Source organism: Pristis pectinata, chromosome 17 (genome assembly GCF_009764475.1).
Source record: "Pristis pectinata isolate sPriPec2 chromosome 17, sPriPec2.1.pri, whole genome shotgun sequence".
Taxonomy (NCBI): domain Eukaryota; kingdom Metazoa; phylum Chordata; class Chondrichthyes; order Rhinopristiformes; family Pristidae; genus Pristis; species Pristis pectinata.
Genome location: NC_067421.1, coordinates 5,083,398 through 5,103,008, shown reverse-complemented (window position 1 = coordinate 5,103,008; position 19,611 = coordinate 5,083,398). Strand labels below are relative to the sequence as shown.

Genomic DNA, 19,611 nt, shown 5'->3' with positions numbered 1-19,611 from the left:
CCACAGACATAATGTGTAATACTACGAAAAAGGGTCTCCTCTGGTGCATGGAGGAAAGTTCAGGGGAAATATGAGGTAGAATTTTTTACACAGCAGTGGGTGCAGGAATGCACTGCTGGGGCTGGTGGTAAGGGGCAATAGGACAGGGTTATTTGAGAGGCTCTTAAATAGGCACATAGATGAAAGGAAAAACAGGGTTATGGGAGGTGAAGTAGAGAAGGGGATAGATTGAATTTGGATAAGGTTTATAAAGGTTGGCACAACATTGTGGGCTGAAGGGCTGGACTGTTCTATGTTCAGATCCCTGTGGAAGACCACTAGTCACAGACCCCACCCCTGCCAGAACAAGTCCCATCAACCACTACCCTCTGCCTTCTATAGGTAAGCTAATTCTGAATCCAAATGGCCTTTACACCATGGATCCCATGCATCTTAATCTTCTGGATGAGCCTCCTATGAGGAACTTGTCAAATGCCTGACTAAAATCATGCAAACAACATCCACAGCTCTACCTTCATCAAACACCTTTGTCAGCTCCTCAAAAAAAAAATCAATCAAATTAGTAAGATGCTACTTGCCCCATGCAAAGCTATGCTGACTCTCTAATTAGGCCATAGTTTTCCAAATGCTTACAAATCCTATCCCTAAGAATTTTCTCCAGTAACTTCCCTACCACTGATGTGAGACTCACCAGTCTGTAGTTTCCAGGATTATCCCTACTTCCCTTCTTGAAAAATGGAACAACATTAGCTACTCGCCAGTCCTCTGGATCCTCTCCTAGGGCTAGAGAGGACACAAAGATATTGCTCAAGGCCCCAGCAATCTCATCTCTTGCCTCTCAATAACCTGAGGTACATCCCATCAGGCCCTGGGCCTATTAGGAACTTGAGGGGCAACTTTTTTTGTTTTACACAGACATAGTGCACATATGGAATGAGCTGCCAGAGGATATGCTTGAGGCAGGTACAATAACAATTTTTAAAAGACACTTGGACAGGCACATGGATAGGAAAGGTTTAGAAGGATATGGGACAAATGGGGCTAGCTTGGATGGGCATCTTGGTTGGCGCTGACCGGTTAGGCCAAAGGGCCTTTTTTCATGCTGTATGACCCTGAGATTCTACCTCTCAACTACACTTCAGGGGCAATTTATAGTGATCAATTAACTTAACAACCTGCCTATTTTGTGATGAGGGGGGAAACTGGAGTAGCTAGAGGAAACCCATGTTATCGAGCCAGATGGCACAGAAGCTGGGTTGCTGGGGCTGTGAGGTAGCAGCTCTACCAGCTGCACCACTGCTGTTGCAAATATTCTCTAAATTTATAGTATCCTTTAATCATTAGTTCATGTACCAGATTTTTCAAAACCATTTCACGAGTTTCCCTACATTGGCTGCTAAATTCATAAATCAGTAACTTAGTAGATCTAGATACTCCAACCTCATGCTTCACTCTTTATACCCGCTTTCTCCCTGGACCTCTGAAAATCCCTTCACAAGTATTATGTGCCAATATTAATATGCATTTGCAAACAATGACACACTGCATTCATCCAGACCGAGATGCAGTTCCAGCTAATGTACAACGTACCAAATCACATCACAACATCCCACGTACTTGCGTGCCTTCACTTCCTCTAGTTCTTTGGTGAGCTTCTCGCTCTTCTCCATTGACTCTTGCAGCCTCCGCCTTAGATCACTGATCTCCTCTTGTGCTTCAGATTTAATATCATTAGCGATGACAACAGCAGTCTGGAGGTCGGCTTGAAACTGCCGCCACTCAGCCGACTCCTCCTGTTTAAAAAAAAATTCCATTTTAAATAAAAGCAAACGCTACCTTCATCTCTTTTCATAATGGCAGGATGACCATATCATCCCAAATAATACAAATATTTGAGATGTGACCCTATGTCCATTAAGAATGGGTTGAGCGAACAGTTGATCATACACCTTCCTATGTGCACTGATTATGAAACAAACACAAATTATCCACATTCTCATTTACTTCATCTTTCTTTGCCATAATATTATACTTAATAATCAGCTTCATGCACTTCAAAGAAAAATTCTCTTTCTAATCTTCCTTCATATCTAAAGTGTTCTAGTCCTGGGCCACATTCCTGTAAATCTCCTCTGCAGCACAAACAACGCACCCCCTCCCCACCCCCCTGCAGGAGACTCATGCTCCTGACTGTGGAGAACATGACAATGTACAGTGAGGGATCATCCACCAATAACAATGGGTACCTCAAAATTGATCACATTTATTTCAGTGGAACTTGACTAGATATGTTTATCACTGAGAGAAAGTTTGTGATGGGCAAAGACCAGGCCAACTAAGATGACAAAGGCACTGTCGGAGAGATATGAGAGAGTATAATGAAGCTTATTTGATCTGTCTTGAGGCGTAAAAATTGGGAATGAAAGTGGAATGGGTGGGGGGGGGGGGGGAGAAAAAATCAGTTTTATTCAGTGCTGGCCAGTTCCAATTCAAGGTCATTAACCTGTGTAATGTTAACAATGTTTTTTTTCTCCACAGATGCTATTTGCAGCATTCCCTTTTATTCCAGAATTCCAGCAATTGCAACAGTTCCTGTATTTTTTTTCCTCTCCTTTGCTCTCATTCATCTGGATTCTCTCGTTTCCACCCTATTGCAAATACTCCTTTTGTTCTTTGCATAGTTCTCACTTCCTTGCAATGTAAAACACTTGTTTTCTCACTTTTTCCAGTCCCAATGAAAGATCATCGACTGAAACAAATGTTTCTAAGTCATCACGTGACATTCAGGAAATTCAACTGTTTGCACGTGTTCCCAGCCAGACGTTTCCTTGGATCAGGGGATGGGAGTGAAGTTAATGGGGGCATGGAACACTTGTGTCACAAATATGCCATACAATGAACTCTTTAACAAGATAGAGTCTAACCACTGGAGTCCCGTGTTTGAATCAGGTTGTGGGGAACAGGAAGATGGGGCGTGAGGGGAGAGGAGAGTCTTGAATTCTGGGACCTGTACCTTGAATCTGGGGTAGGTAAGTGAAGGGGCAAAGAAGGATCACACCAAGGTTAGGCCAAGCTTGGGGGCAAGGCTAAGGTAAGTGGCAGTTAAGAATGTTTGGGTATCCTCCATGGTGACCTCTGGGAATCATATCATACAGTCCAGACGAAGGATGAAAAGAAAATATGCAGATCACCCAACAGTTGTCTGAGACTGTGGCCACAAGGTCTCTTATTTGCACTGTAAAGACCCAGCTATACTTGGAATGGACAACAATGGCCCAACTACCCCAGATATCAGAGAGAATGGACACCACACCACCACCCAACAGATAGAGCTAAATATCGTATAAAAAAGACCAGAAGTTCTGCATTCCTGGCATATTTACCCATCAACAGACAATTAGCAGGAGGAGGCAGCTCCAAGAACATCCCAATCCTCAATTATGTCTTCTTCTGAGATTGCTGCATCACAGAAACCAGTTTCCAGCCAATTTGATTCACTCCACATGATCTCAAGATATGGCTAACAGCAGGAGGTAGAGAAAAGGCCACGGACCAGGTGACATCCCAGCCGTTGTCCTATCAGGCAGCATTTGCTTACCAGTAACCTACCCACATGCCCAGTTTGGATTTTGCCAGGACTTGGCTCCAGACTCATCACAGCCTTGAATCAAATATGGAACGAAGGGTTAAAATCCAGAGATGACGTGAGAGTGACCTCCCTTGACATCAAAGCCATTTGACCAGGTGTGGCATCAAGTAATCCTGGTAAAGAATGGTCAATGGGCCTCAAGGGATAAACAGCCCTACTGCTGGTGTAACATCTTGCACAAGGAAGCCTGTTGTTGGAGGTCAATCATCCCAGCCCTACGTCATCTCTGTAGGAATTCCTCAAAACAGAGTCCTAGGTTCAACCATCTTCAGCTGCTTCATCAATGACCTTCTATGTTAGAAGTGGTGATGTTTGCTGATGACTGTACAATGTTCAATTTATATTCTATTCACCACTCCTCAGCAAACTGAAGCAGCCATGCTTGCGTGTAGCAAGACCTAGACAACATTCCAGCGTTGGCCAATGGGGGCATGCAACATTTATGACACAAAAATGCCATACAATGAACAGTGAGCCTTACGTCAGTGGTAGGAAAATTACTGGAGAAAATTCTGAGGGTCAGGATTTATATACATTTGGAAAGGCAGGGACTGATTGGGGATAGTCAGTACGGCTTTGTCAGGGGAAGTCCTATCTCACTAATTTGAGTAGGTAACCAAGGAGATTGATGAAGGCAGGGCGGTAGATGTTGTCTATATGGATGTTAGTAAGGGTTTTGACAAGGTCCTGCATGGTAGGATGGTCAGAACATAGAACAATACAGCACAGGAACAGGCCCTTTGGCCGACAATGTCTGCACCGAACACGATGCCGAATTAAACTGAGTCTCTTCTGTTGTACGTGATCCATATCCCTCCATTCCCTGCATATTCACGTGTCCATCTAACAGCCTCTTAAACGGAGGTGAAAGGTGCATGGGATCCAAGGCGACTGCCTAAATGGATCCAAAACTGGCTTGGTAATAGGAGGCAGAGGGTAGTGATGGGGAGGTCTGTGGTATATCACAGGGACTGGTGCTGGGACCTTTGCTGTTTGTGATATATAATAATAACTTGGAATGAATGTGGGAGAAATGATCAGTAAATTATGGATGACATGAAAATTGGTGGTGTTGTGGATGGTGAGGAAGGTTGTCTAAGACAAGGTATAAATCTGATGGACAGTTAGACAGAACACAGGCAGATGGAAGTTAATCCCAAGTGCATAGTGATATATTTTGGGAAGTCAAATATGGGTAGGACAAGTACAATAAATGGAGGGGCACTGAGAAATGCTGAACAGAGGGAGCCTGGGTCCAGTCTCTAGCTCCTTGAAAGCAGCAACACAGGTCGATAGGATAGTAAAGAAGGCATGTGGTATGCTAGCCTTCTCCCTGAAAGTGGCAAGACAGGTCGATAAAGGGTGAAGAAGGCAAATGGCATGTTTGCCTTCATAGTTCGGGGCACAGAGTATAATAGTTGGGATGTTATGTTACAACTTTACAAAACACTGGTTAGGCCACACTTGAAGCACTGCAGGAAGGATGGGGAGATTGCAGAAGAGGTTCACATGGGGCGAGATTGGATCGGTTGGACCTGTTTTCCCTGGAGTGAAGGAGGCCGAGGAGTGATCTGATAAAAGTATACAAGACTATGAGAGGTATATATAGGGTAGAGAGTCAAAATCTTTTTCCCATGGTAAGGGCATCAAAAAAAGGAGCATAGATTTAAGGTGAGAGGTAGCAGTTATAAAGTAGATGCTGAGGGGTAAGTTTTTTTTACACAGAGAGTGGTTGATATCTGGAATGGGCTACCAGAGGAGGTGCTGGAATCAGATACAATTACTATACTTCAGAAGCATCTAGCAGGCACAGAAGATACCGTCCTAATGTGGGTAAATGGGATTAGCGTAGATGGGCAAAATGGTTAGCATGGACATGTTGGGCTGAAAATTCCATTTCTGTGTTGTACAATTCTATGACCCCTCACTTAGAATGTAAGAACATAAGAATCAGAAGTCAGGGTTGTCCAATTGACATCCTTGTGCCAGACCATCTCTTATCTCAGCACCCCTTTCCTGCACTAATCCAATATTCATTGGTTCCTTTAATATCTAAAAATCTATTGATTCTGTCTTGATCATACTCAATGATTGAGTCTCCACAGCCCTCTTAGGTAGAGAATTCCAAGGATTCACCACACTCATAGAATCACAGAACAGTACAGCACAATACAGGCCCTTCGGCCCACAATGTTGTGCCGACCTTTAAACCAGACTGTCTAACCCCTTCTTCCCACATATCCCTCTATGAGATTTTAAATTCCTCCATATGCTTATCTAGCAATCTCTTGAATTTGACCAATGTACCTGCCCCAGGCAGCACATTCCATGCACCAACCACTCTCTGGGTAAAAACCTTCCTCTGGTATCTCCCTTGAACTTCCCACCCAGTACTTTAAAGCCATGCCCTCTTGTATTGAGCACTGGTGCCCTGGGAAAGAGGTGCTGGCTGTCCACTCTATCTATTCCTCTTAATCTTTTGTACACCTCTATCACGTCTCTCATCCTCCTTCTCTCCAAAGAGTAAAGCCCTAGCTCCCTTAGTCTCTCCTCATAATGCATACCCTGTAAACCAGGCAGCCTCCTGGTAAATCTCCTCTGTACCGTTTCCAACGCTTCCACATCCTTCCTATAACGAGGCGACCAGAACTGGACTCGAAGTGCGGTTTAACCAGAGTTTTGTAGAGCTGCATCATTACCTCGCGGCTCTTAAACTCAATCCCACGACTTATGAAAGCTAACATCCCATATGCTTTCTTAACTACCCTATCCACCTGTGAGGCAACTTTCAGGGATCTCTGGATATGAACCCCCAGATCCCTCTGCTCCTCCACACTGCCCAGAATCCTGACATTAACCTTGTACTCCGCTTTGGAGTTTGTCCTTCCAAAGTGTACCACCTCACATTTCTCCGGATTGAACTCCATCTGCCACTTCTCAGCCCAGCTCTGCATCCTACCAATGTCCCTCTGCAATCTTTGACAATCCTCCACACTATCCCCAACACCACCAACCTTTGTGTCGTCTGCAAACTTGCCAACCCACCCTTCTACCCCCTCATCCAAGTCATTAATAAAAATCACGAAAAGCAGAGGTCCCAGAACCGACCCTTGTGGGACACCGCTAGTCACAGCCCTCCAATCTGAATGTACTCCCTCCACCACAACCCTCTGCTTTCTACAGGCAAGCCATGGCGAAGACATTTCTTCTCATCTGGGTTCTGAATGGCTCACCGTATTTTTTGACCTCTGGCAGGGGAAATCATCACCCCTGAATCTACCTGTCACGTCCTATAAGATTTAAGTACATATGTTTCAGTGAGATCACCACTTATTCTTCTAAATTCAAGAGTGCCTGAATTTAGAGTCACAGAGCCAAACAGCACAGAAACAGGCCCTTCAGCCTAACTGGTCCATGCGACCAAGATTTCCACCTAAGCCATTCCCAATTTTCTTCGTTTGGCCCATATCCTTCTAAACCCTTCCCATCCATGAACCTGTCCAACTGTCCAATTTAGGCCATACCAATTTAATTTCTCCTCTTACAACAAACCTGATATGCCCAGTATCAACTTGGTGAACCCTTGCTGCATTTTCCCTACAGAAAAGAAAAAAGATAAAGTAGATGACCTCACATTTTTCCATATTATATTCCATCTGCTATACCCTTGTCCATTCACTTAACTTATTAACATTGCCCTGAAGAATCCTTGCATACTCCTAGCAGCTCCCACTGCCACCCAGCTTAGTATCAGCAACAAACCGGAGGTGCCAGTGCAGTGCCGGAGGACTTGGAGGGTAGCTCATGTAGTTCCGTTGTTTAAAAAAGGATCTAAAAGTAAACCAGGTAATTACAGGCCAGTGAGCCTGGCATCAGTAGTGGGTAAATTATTGGAAGGTATTCTGAGAGATCGGATATACAAGTATTTGGACAGCCAAGGGTTGATTAAGGATAGTCAGCATGGCTTTGTGCGTAGTAGATCGTGTTTAACGTATCTTGTAGAGTTTTTCGAGGAGGTTACCAAGAAAGTAGATGAAGGAAAGGCTGTGGATGTTGTCTACATGGACTTTAGTAAGGCCCACATCAGTCCCACATGGGAGGTTAGTTCAGAAGGTTCAGACACTAGGTATCCATGGAGAGGTTGTAAACTAGATTCAAAATTGGCTGTGTGGGAGAAGACAGAGAGTGGTTGTGGATGACTGTTTCTCAGACTGGAGGCCTGTGACTAGTGGTGTGCCTCAGGGATCTGTGCTGGGGCCGTTATTGTTTGTTGTCTATGTCAATGATCTAGATGATAATGTGGTAAATTGGATCAGCAAGTTTGCTGATGACACTAAGATCGGAGGCGTAGTGGACAGCGAGGAAGGCTTTCAAAGCTTGCAGGGGGATCTGAACCAACTGGAAGAATGGGCCAGAAAATGGCAGATGGAATTTAATGCAGACAAGTGTGAGGTGTTGCATTTTGGAAGGACAAATCAAGGAAGGACATACACAGTAAATGGTAGGGCACTGAGGAGTGCAGAGGAACAAAGGGATCTGGGAGTTCCCTTTGTCCCTGAAAGTGGCGTCACAGGTAGACAGGGTTGTAAAGAAGGCTTTTGGCATTCTGGCATTCTTAAATCAAAGTATTGAGTATAGGAGTTGGGATGTTACGGTAAGGTTGTATGAGACATTGGTGAGGCCAAATTTGGAGTATTGTGTGCAGTTCTGGTCACCTAACTATAGGAAGGATATTTGTAAGATTGAAAGAGTGCAGAGGAGATTTACTAGAATGTTGCCAGGTCTTCAGGAGTTGAGTTACAGGGAAAGATTGAACAGGTAAGGACTTTATTCCTTGGAGCGCAGAAGAATGAGGGGAGATTTGATAGAGGTTTACAAAATTATGAGGGGTATATACAGAGTTAATACGAGTAGGCTCTTTCCACCTAGATTAGGAGAGATAAGCACGAGAGGACATGGCTTTAGGGTGAAAGGGGAAAAGTTTAGGGGCAACATTGGGGGAACTTCTTCACTCAAAGAGTGGTGGGAGTGTGGAACGGGCTGCCATCTGATGTAGTAAATGCGGGCTCACTCTTGAATTTTAAGAATAAATTGGAGAGATACATGGACGGGAGAGGACTGGAGGGTTATGGACTGGGTGCAGGTAAATGGGACTAGCAGAATACCGTTTCGGCACAGACTAATGGCCTGTTTTCTGTGCTGTAGTGTTCTATGGTTCTAAACCTAGATATACTATACTTGATTCTCTCACCCAAATCACTGATATAGGTTGGGTACAGCTGGGGCCCCACCAGGGACCCATGCTGCACCCCACGAGTGACACCCTTCCAACCTAAATGTTACCAGTTTGTTCCAATTTTCAATTCACATCAGTATATTCTTCCCAATATTGTTGTTTGATTTTGTTTAATAATCTCAGTGGCACTTATTAAAGGCCTCCTGAAGATCCAAATATACCAATTAGGTTTTCCTTACCTACTCTGCTAGTTGCAACAGCTAAAACCTGGAACAGATTTATCAAATGTGATTTCCTTTTCCTAAATCCACGTTAACTCACTTCAGTCCAATTATTATTTTCAAAGTGCCTTGTTACTCTTAATTTCTGATTTCAACATTTTCCCTGCTACTGATATCAGGCTAACTGGTTGACAGTTCCCTCCTTCCTTTCTTCTCCTGCTTTCTCAACTTGAATGGCATCCCCCCCTTCACTGGGCCCAGCCCACTCTTACACTGAACATCTCCTCTTTTAATTCTACTTACTTCCTCAGAATCAAAAAGATAGCGATGCAAACCCACATGGGTCCAAGCTACGCTTGTCTCTTTGCGGGATACTTGGAACAGTCCTCATTTCAGTTTTAGTCAGGCCCCACTCTACCACCCCCTTTTCCAGGACATTGATGACTACATTGGTACTGTTTCCTGCTCATGTGCAGAACTCAAATTTCAACGCCTTTGCTGCCGATTTCCACCTTGCTGTTGCTGTCACATGGTCCATCTTTGGCTCTTTTTCTTTTCTGGCCTTCTCTATCTCCATTTCGGGAATAGGTTGGTGATCAATATTCACCACAAGCCCATAGACACCCACAGCTATCTTGACCACATCCCCAACCTGCTTTCTGTTAGGACCCCATTTCATAACATTGGCCTACCTGTTAGCCTTCCATACCAGAGCATCCAAGGTGTCTTTCTTTTTCTTTAACCATGGTCTCCCCTCCACCATAATTGACAGGGCTCTCAACAGCGTCTGTAGCATTTCTGCCATGTCAGCATCTCATCTTCTAACCAGGCACATTATAGCCTTCAGGACTCAACACTGAATTCAACAATTTCACTAACCAGACCTTGCAATTTATATTCAAACTGGCCAGTTCTGATGAAAAGTCATCAACAAGTTATGTTACTCCTCTCTCTGCATATGCTGCTTGGTATTTTCAGCATTCTCTGTTATTTCAAGTTCTGACATCTGCAAAGTTTTCCATTTCATTAACCTCTCTTGTCCTCCTTCACCTCCCCTACTTACACCCCCTTCCAATGGATAAGCTGCGATTAACAAGCCTTCAGCTCCAGTTGGCAGCATCACCACTTGTATCATTCAGTCCCTCCTCGTCTCCACCAATCACAGTCATTCCCCTTATTCTCTTCACCATGTGATCTAAAACATGTTTATTTCTAAATTTGCCAAGTTCTGATAAAATGGTTATTAACCTGAAACATTAACTCTGTTCCTCCTTCCACAGATGCTGCCTGACCTGCTGGGTACTTTTTGATTTTATACCAGATTTCCAGTAGCTGTGGATTTTTGCACTGTACAGGGAATGGCATCATCCTGTACATCTCCAGCCCCAAGCCCAGCACTGACAGGGAAATCACAGGGACCAGGAGTGACTTACACCCAGAAGCGCCCAGGTGAATTTCCACAGGGCTGCATTATTGTGTTTCATGCTGTGGGAAAAATAATCTTCAGCACAAAGCTGTTCGTAACAGCAATCACATTTCTAGGCAAACAAGGTTGGTTTAAGTTTCATAAAGATTGAAATACAATCTTCATTTTGAAAGAAGGCATTCAAATTACATTAAAAAAGAAACTTACCCTGAGTCTCCTGTTAAGGATTTTGGTCTCCCTATCCATGTCATGCTTCTGGTCTTGAAGCTTTTTAACGGAGTCTGTGGACAGGAAGTCACAGAAATAATTTGTGAAGTTGGGTCATTCTTGTTTTAAGAGAATTTAAAATTTAAGCTATTTGCATTTCAGTCAGTTTCAGAGCTGCCTGCTAGGCTCATAGCAGCCATAAAAAGTGGGTCAGCACTGTTGGGTGTGGGGGAGTAGAAATCACAGGGAGACAGGAAGAGTGGGGGAGAGAGATGGAGAGAGTGGGGGGAGAGACAGAGAGAGGGTCGAGGGGACATGGCGAGAGGGATTGAGGAAACATGGCTGGGGGGGGGGAAGAGGGGGGGAGGGGGAGAGGATGACATACATACAGATTTCAATGTCACTCAGCCATCAACTTCCAAATAAACAGAAAAAGTTTGGAGTTTTGGTGCACCATTTGGATGTTATGTACTTACTTTCCAGGTCTGAAATAATGAGGTTGTCATGGAGTTTGACTGTTCGATGTTGTTCCACTTCATCTTCAAGTTCAAAGATGGTCTCCTTCATGTCATTTATCTCAGTTTCCTTTTCTTCCAGTTCCACTCGCTGTTTTTCAACATTCAGGCTAAGTTCGTCTATCTGTTTTTTGGCTTCCTCTTGGAAGATTCTGTATTCATCTTCAACCTAAAACAACAGCTTAGAAACTATCAAGGATACAACATGGGAAAATGTCACATCAAGTGTCTAATGCAGCTGGAGTCTGTGCTTTCTAACAGGAAAGGGCGCAAAAGAAAGATGATAGGGAACTACATAACGCATGCTTTCAGAAGAAGAAAGCAACGTCTCTTCAACGTTGGCCTGGAAACTTTATTGGGTTAAGACCATAACAGGTTAAAGATGTGCCAGACTTTGTGAAAGATGGTTACCTGGCTGTTATCACATGTCAGTGTGTGAGAGCTTGTTATGTGCAAATTGGTATAGTACATCAGCAACTACATTTACAAATTTCACAGGGCGAAGCTGTGAAAGATGTCTGAGAATTGCACATGCTTGTCTTTTCTATATTATAGGCAACTTCGATATTATTCCTCTAGCGTCTGTTGCTGAATAAACTAAGCTAATTGGTAACTAGGAACTCCTTTCAATAACCATGACCCAAATCCAAACCACACGCCGACAGGATTCTTGACTATATAGAGAAGTAAGAGTATAAAAAATGTACAACGAAACATTAGCAAGGACCCAAGAGTTAGATGAAAAGATAATAAAAAGTTGGCAAGCATTCCATTTGATTGAACATTTAGGACTTTAAAAGGAATTATTAGGATTAAAAAAAGAGCAGTATTATCTGCTTGTTGAGGAATCTGGATCCTGAGAACACAAGAGTGAAATAGAGTGGGGCCACACTGGAGACAGCGAAGCCATACTTCTTCATGCAAAAGATGCTGCTAGGTGTTGAACTCTCTCCCAATAAAAGCAGTAGATTCTAACTCACTCACCAGGGCATTGTTGGTGAATGGAGAGGAAATCAAGCACAATCTAACTAAATAACAAAACAGGATCAAGCAACTTCTGTTCTCAAGTTCCCAGGTTATGTAAACTTCTATAAATCATTGGCTTTGCTGCAGCATTTATGGCACCACATTTTGGATCTTGGAGAGGGTGTTGAGAAAATTTACTGCAATGGTACCAGTGAAGAAATATTTTATTTATTTGGGGAGAAACTAAAGAAATCGGGATTTTTTTCAGATCAGAACCGATTTAACAGACATACTGAAAAGCAAGGAAGCATTCTGATGGAATAGACAAGAAACTGTTTCCAACAGCAGACTGGCAATCACAGATTAAAGATAAGAAGTTAAGTGACAAGGAATGATTTCAGACAGTAAGTTATTATGATCTGAAATGCACTTCCTTAAAGTGCAGCAACACACAAAGGCACTGGAGGAACTCAGTGAGTCAGGCAGCATCTATGGAGGGAAATGGACAGTTGACGTTTCAGGTTGAGACCTTTCATCTGCCTAGTCCAGGGTCTCAACCTGAAACATTGACAGTCCACTTCCCTCCATAGATGCTGCCTGACTCACTGAGTTTCTCCAGTGCCTTTGTGTGTTGATCCAGATTTCTAGCAGTCTCGAGTCTCCTGAAGGTGCAGGTAAGTTGATTCAGTAATAATTCTGATAAAGGGCCTTCCCCTTTCCCTATCTTCGGTCCTGAACCAAAACATTGACTGCCTGCTTTTCTCCACAGATGCTGCCTGGCCTGCTGAGTTCCTCCAGCATCATTGTGTTTTTCATTCTGATAAAGGAATTGTACAAAATATTTGAAGGGAGAAAGAAGCTGCAGTGTTATGATGGAGCAGGAAAGTGGGATAGTTCTTTAAAAAGCACCCAAGGGGAAAATTGAAAAGCTTCCATCTGTACTGGACGATTCTAATTACTTAATCTATTCAAATTGAACAAACATTGGCATCCTCTCAATAGTTAAATTACTGTTGATTTCATCTCCATCCACCAAGCAAAAAACATTGATCTTTGTCTCTGGTTATAAAAAGTAATGGCCCCAATCTTTCATTTAAAAGCCAACACATGCCCCACAATTAGGCCGAAGCTTGGGAATCCCAAACACAGGCTGACATCCAGCCTCTGAAACAACTATGTGCCAATCCTAGGACACCTATGATTCCTCCTGATGTCCAACTCTCCTATGCAGATTTCCTCAGATTTCTTAGCAATTTGGTTGGAAAGAAATAGTGTGGATGGAACATTAAGTAGAAGTTGGATTCTTTCCATCATTAGCTGAGAACATTAGAATACAAGAGCAGAGAACTCCTTGAACTTCACCATATAGCCTTGGAGAGGGATAGGAGCAGATGATATGGGAAAGTATTTAATTGGGGGAGGGGGAATTATGATGCTTTTAGGCAGGAACATGGGAGCATAAATTGGGAACAGATATTCTTGGGGAAGTGCACAATGGAAATGTGGAGGCTGTTTAGAGAGTACTTGAATGGGATTCTGGATAGGTTTGTCCCATTGAGGCAGGGTAAGGATGGTAGAGTGAAGGAACCGTGATTGACAAGAGATGTAGAACATCTTGTCAAGAGGAAGAAACAAGCTTACCTAAGGTTTAGAAAGCAAGGATCAGACAGAGCCCTGGTGTGTTGCAAGGTAGTCAGGAAGGAGCTTAAGAATGGACTTTGGAGAGCTGGAAGGCCTTGGCGAGTAGGACTAAGGAAAACCCCAAGGCGTCCTACACGTATGTGAAGAATAGGAGGATGACTAGAGTGAGGGTAGGAATGATCAGGGATAAAAGAGGAAACATTTGCCTGGAGTCGAAAGGGGTAGGGGAGGTCCTTAATGAATACTTTGCTTCAGTATTCACCAGTGAGAGAGACCTTGACGTTTGGGAGGATGGCGTATGACAGGCTGATACACTCAGGTATGTCGACCTGAGGAAAGAGGATGTGCTGGAACTTTTGAAAAACATTAGGATAGATAAGTCACCCAGGTTGGACTGGATATATCCAAGGTTATTACGGGAAGCGAGGAAACAGATTGCGTCCTCACTGGCCACAAGAATAGTGCCAGATGATTGGAGGGTGGCAAATGTTGTTCCTTTATTCAAGAAAGGGAGTAGGGATAACCCTGAGTATTACTTCAGTGATGGGCAAATTACTGGAGAAGATTCTTAGAGACAGGATTTATGGGCATCTGAAGAAGCATAGGTTGATTAGGGACATTGCTTTGTGAGGGGCAGGTTGTACCTCATGAGCCTGATTGAATTCTTTGAGGTTGTGACAAAGAACATTGAAGAAGAATGACCAGTGGATGTAGTGTACATGGATTTCAGTAAGGCACTGTGTGTTTCGATGTACATGTGACTAATACAGTTCTCTTATAAGGTTCTTCATGGAAGGCTTATTCAGAAAGTCAGGAGGCATGGGATCTAGTAAAACTTGGCAGTGCAGATTCAGAATTGGCTCACCCATAGGTGGTTGTATATGGAACGTATTCTGCCTGAAGGTCAGTGACCCGTGGTGTTCTGCAGGGATCTGTTCTGGGACCCCTGTTCTTTGCGATTTTTATAAATGACTTGGATGAGGATGTGGAAGGGTGGGTTAGTAAGTTTGGAGATGACACGAAGGTTGGTGGTGTTGTGGATAGTGTAGAAGATTGCTGTAGGTTACAACATTGATAGCATGCAGACCTGGGCTGAGAAGTGGCAGATGGTGTTCAACCCGGAAAAGTGTGAAGTGATACACTTTGGAAGATTGAATTTGAGGGCAGAATACAAGGTTAATGGCAGGACTCTTATGCAGTGTGGAGGAACAGAGGGATCTTGGGGTCCACATCCACAGATCCCTCAATGTTGTCGCGCAGGTTAATAGGGTTGTTAAGAAGGCATATGATGTGTTGGGCTTCATTAGTCGGGGTATTGAGTTCAAGAGCTGTCTGGTAATGTTGCAGCTCTATAAAACTGTGGTAAGACCACACTTGGAGTATTGTGTTCAGTTCTGGTCGCCTCATCATAAGAAGGATGTGGAAGCTTTAGAAAGGATACAGAGGAGATTTACCAGGATGCTGCCTGGATTGGAGAGCATGTCTTATGAGGATAGGTTGAGTGAGCTCGGGCTTTTCTCTTTGGAGCAAAGGAGGATGAGAGGTGACTTGATAGAGGTGTACAAGATGATAAGAGGCATAGATCGAGTGGACTTTTTCCCAGGGTGAAAATGGCTCACACGAGGGGGCATAATTTTAAGGTGATTGGTAATTTTAAGGGATGTTAGAGGCAATTTTTTTTTACACAAGAGAGTGGTGGGTGCGTGGAACGTATTGCCAGCAGAGGTGGTGGAGGCGTACATTAGGGACAGTTAAGAGACCCTTAGATAGCCACATGAATGATAGAAAAATGGAGGGCTATGTGGGAGGGAAGGGTTAGATAGATCTTAGAGTAGGCATATGGAGGAACGTGAGATAGAGGGATATGCGGGAGGAAGGGGTTAGGTAGTGTGAGGGTGGTCTGATGGACGGCACGACACGGTGGGCCGAAGGGCCTGTTTTGTGCTGTATGGTTCTATGGTTCTAAAATGTCGGCACAACATCGTGGGCCGAAGAGCCTGTACTATGCTGTAATGTTCTGTGTCCTATGTCATTTGTGCTAGAACTGTACAAAATACCAGCCAGGCCATGGCTTGAATACTTCTGTACAATGCTGGACACTATATTACAGGAGAGGTGTGAATGCACCAGAGAGGGGAAGTGACAACATGATGAGGTAGGGAGAGAACATTATCTTAGCTGGAGCAATGCACAACTCAAACATGAGTAAGCATTTCAGGTAGGAATTGCTTACACAGAATGCTAATTGATAAGAAATTCATTAGCTTCAACCCAAATCTATGCATTAACAAGTCAACAGACAGTACTTAATGCTCAAGGGAGATAAAATTCACATAACTAGAAAACATTTGTACAAGCCCTTTTGCTTCCCTTAAAAGTGATACTTGAGCACAACTTTAACCCATTATACCTTGGCTAAGGCATCTTGTAGTCGATTAGCATCATTACGAGTATGGGCCAGTTCCTCCTGGAGGTTGTTGTATAAGGCCTCAATTTTCTCTTTGTCCAGTCGTGTTGTCTCCAACAGTTCCTGTAAATCTGACTTGTCACCTGCATTGTGAAAAGCATACAATTCTGCAACCTTCTGTTTCTCGTGTTCTAACAGAGCCTTGAACCTGTTCAGCTCAATCTGATCATTTGCAACAGTTACTTTATATTCTTCCAATGCTCCAGCAAGCGCTGTTTTGGCCTTTTGCTCAGAATCCATGATCCGTTCCATTTGGTGGTTGCGTTCTTTCAGAGCACCTATCAATTCCTGAGCATCCTTGTTGTCTTGTTCTGCCATCTTTAAAGTGTTGCTTAAATGCTGCTGTACTCCAAGAAGCTGCTCACGTTCAAAACGAGCGTTTTCAGCAAGATCCATGTAACGCTGCTCTAGTTCCATGTAGCGGCCACTTTTTACATCTTCATCTAGAACATAAGAAATGTGGTGCTCATCCAGTAAAGAAAGAAAATACTCACTCTGTCTGCTGAAGTGCTCCAGTTTATCACTCTGCTGGCATAAGGAATCCATCAGAATGGCCTTTTCCTCCCCTAACCTCTCATTTTCAGAATTCAGCTCCTGTGTGATCTGTTGCAAGTCTGCAAGCTCCTGAAGGGTAGCCTGGAGCTCCTCTGCTGTGCTGTGTTGGTTCTCTTCCATCTGGTGAATGCGCTCTGTTAAACAGGCCACTGAGACTTCACTCACGTTCCCACTGCTCCCCTTCCTTGACCGCTCCCTGCTTGGTGCACCCTCAGATTCAGAAGATGACGAGGGAGCATCTAATGCATCATCACTGGAAGTAAGGGGTTGGTAGACCTCACTGGATTCACTGTCCAGGTTGTCAAGAGAATTGCTGCGGTTGTCGGTTAAAGTGTTCTCATCCTGGCTCAGGAGGTCTTCCATGGAACCAAGTGCTGATCCCTCCACTGAGGAAGTTAATGTGCCGCCATCACTTTGGTTGCCAGCAACTACCTCAGGGCTCGAGGACTGAAAACCAAACAGCTTCTCTGCACTGTCCACCTTTTGCTCCAAAGAGAAGCCAAGAGCATTTAGACGATCTTTTAGCATTCGGTTCTCATTTTTCATCTGGTTCAGCTCGTCCCGGATTGTACTGTTCTGCTCTTCCAACTGAAGCAGACTTGACTCTACATCTCTGGACTGATGGGGTACAGCATCCTCTTTTGTCTCAGTCTTTTCCTCTCCTTCCAGCAAATCGCTGCTCAGTCCCAGCTGGGTACGCATATCTCGAAGTTCATTTCTCAGATGCAGAATCTCCACGTCCTTATTTTTAGCCAAAGCAAGGAGATCTTTTACCTTTGCTTCCAGAGCAACTTTGTCACTGATCTGGCCATCAGATTTGGATTTACTAATTCGAGTGTCAGACTCTGCTGCCATCCGACCGTGTGACCTTTTAATGACATCATTACCTCCCTGGCTGGCAGATGACAACTTTTTGATTGTGCTTTGTCGTGACCGCTCACGAGTTTTGTCTCTGCTACAATTGATCTCTTTATTTCCTGGAGCTGGATTCCGTTTGGACGTAGCACTCAAACCTGGATATTGAAAATAAACAAGACTCTTAATCCTCCACAAATGACATTTAAAAATTATTTTACTAGTTATACAGTGAGTTTTTCCTCGACACAGTTGTGGTTTCTTCACAAGAGATTGTGAAAAATTTCTGGCAACCTTCTCAAAGCTATAGTAACCTGAGTGATACTGTTTTACAGAACTAGAAATCTTGGCGTTGATTTGTGAGGCAGAAAAAGTAAATGTGCAGGTACAACAAGCAGTTGGCCTTAACCACGAGGGGTTATAGTACAAAAATAAGTCCTCCCGAGTTTGTGCAGGGACCTGGTGAGATGAGATTTGGAGTGTTGTGTGCAGTCACACTACCTCAGAAAGGATATGCTTGGTGTGGAGTCCATGCAGTGCAGATTCACTGGCGTTGTTTCTGGGACGCAGGTGAATTCCAAGAGGACAAAGTAAGTAACAGTGCAGAAACATGGCAGGGAAACATTGGCTTACAAGCTCAATAACTGAAAATAAAAAGGTGTGTTAGATAGATGCTAAAATGGGAAACCCAATGACCCTACTGAGATATCAAGTGACACTGTGGGAGCACTTTTACCAGAAAGACTGCAGTTGCTCAAGACAGCAACTCAACACCATTTTCTCAAGGATGGGCAACGAACACTGGCCTTTCCATCAATACCTACATCCCATAAAAGGAAAATTGTTCTGTTCATGGTAGTTTGCTGTGTTTAAATTGCAGCCACATTTCCTACATCACAACAATGATTGTATTTCAGAAACACTTAACTGATTGTAAAGCACTTTGAGATGTTCTGAAAATCATATTTAAAGGCACCACAGAAACAAAAAGAAATAAAAACATGAACAGGAGTCATTTGCCCCCTTATACTTGCTCCACCATTCAAAGATATCATGGCTGAGCTACTTCAAACAGTATTTTCCTCTCCTATATACATATCCCTTGATTCCTTTAATATGTCGTGAATGAATTCAATACTGAGCCTCCACAGCCCTCCAGGGTAGAGAGTTCCAAAGGTTCACCACTGTCTATGTGAAGAAATTTGTTCCCATTTCAGCACCAAGATAAGACAAGACATCTTTATTAGTCACATGTACATGGAAACACACAGTGAAATATATCTTTTACGTAGAGTGTTCTGGGGGCAGCCCGCAAGTGTCGCCATGCTTCCTGCGCCATGATAGCTTGCCCACAACTTCCTAACCCGTATGTCTTTGGAATGTGCCTCATTCTCAAACTGTCCCTCCAGTCCTAGACTCCTCAATCAATGAAAGTATTCTTCCTGCATCTAGCCTGTTAAGCCCTTTATAAGTTTCAATGAGATTTCCTACTCACTTGGAGATGCTACAAAAATTGACACCACCAGACAAGAGGAAGTGAAGATGAGTCTGGACTTTGGGGACCCCAGGAGCTGGGAAGTGCACTGCACAGGAGTCTGGCTAAGGCCAACACAGGGAAGTTCTACTGGGATAGTTTCCCTGGGAACTGTTACTGTGACTGTTTAGCACAAGAATTTTGTACCGGTGATGAAATACCTCATGTCTGCACCCTTGTCCCTGAAGGAGCTGAGAACCAGACTTTTTGAGCTGCTGTGAACATTAATATTCTCAAATTAAAGGCTGAGAACAAAGCCCAGAGGTCTTGCCATTCCACTGTCTTCAACAATTACTCTCTGCCCGTGCTCACAGATTTCAACTCATGGCAGATGGTACT

General features: G+C 43.7%; 1 protein-coding gene across 1 annotated transcript in view; it reads right to left on the bottom strand.

Annotated features, from left to right (window-relative positions):
- The window catches only part of specc1la (sperm antigen with calponin homology and coiled-coil domains 1-like a), a 248,262-nt gene that overhangs the window by 127,024 nt on the left and 101,627 nt on the right, over nt 1-19,611 (bottom strand). The window contains 4 exon segments of the mRNA XM_052032052.1: nt 1,618-1,793; nt 10,740-10,813; nt 11,216-11,423; nt 16,272-17,896. Of these exon segments, the coding sequence (XP_051888012.1) occupies nt 1,618-1,793; nt 10,740-10,813; nt 11,216-11,423; nt 16,272-17,896 (2,083 nt within the window).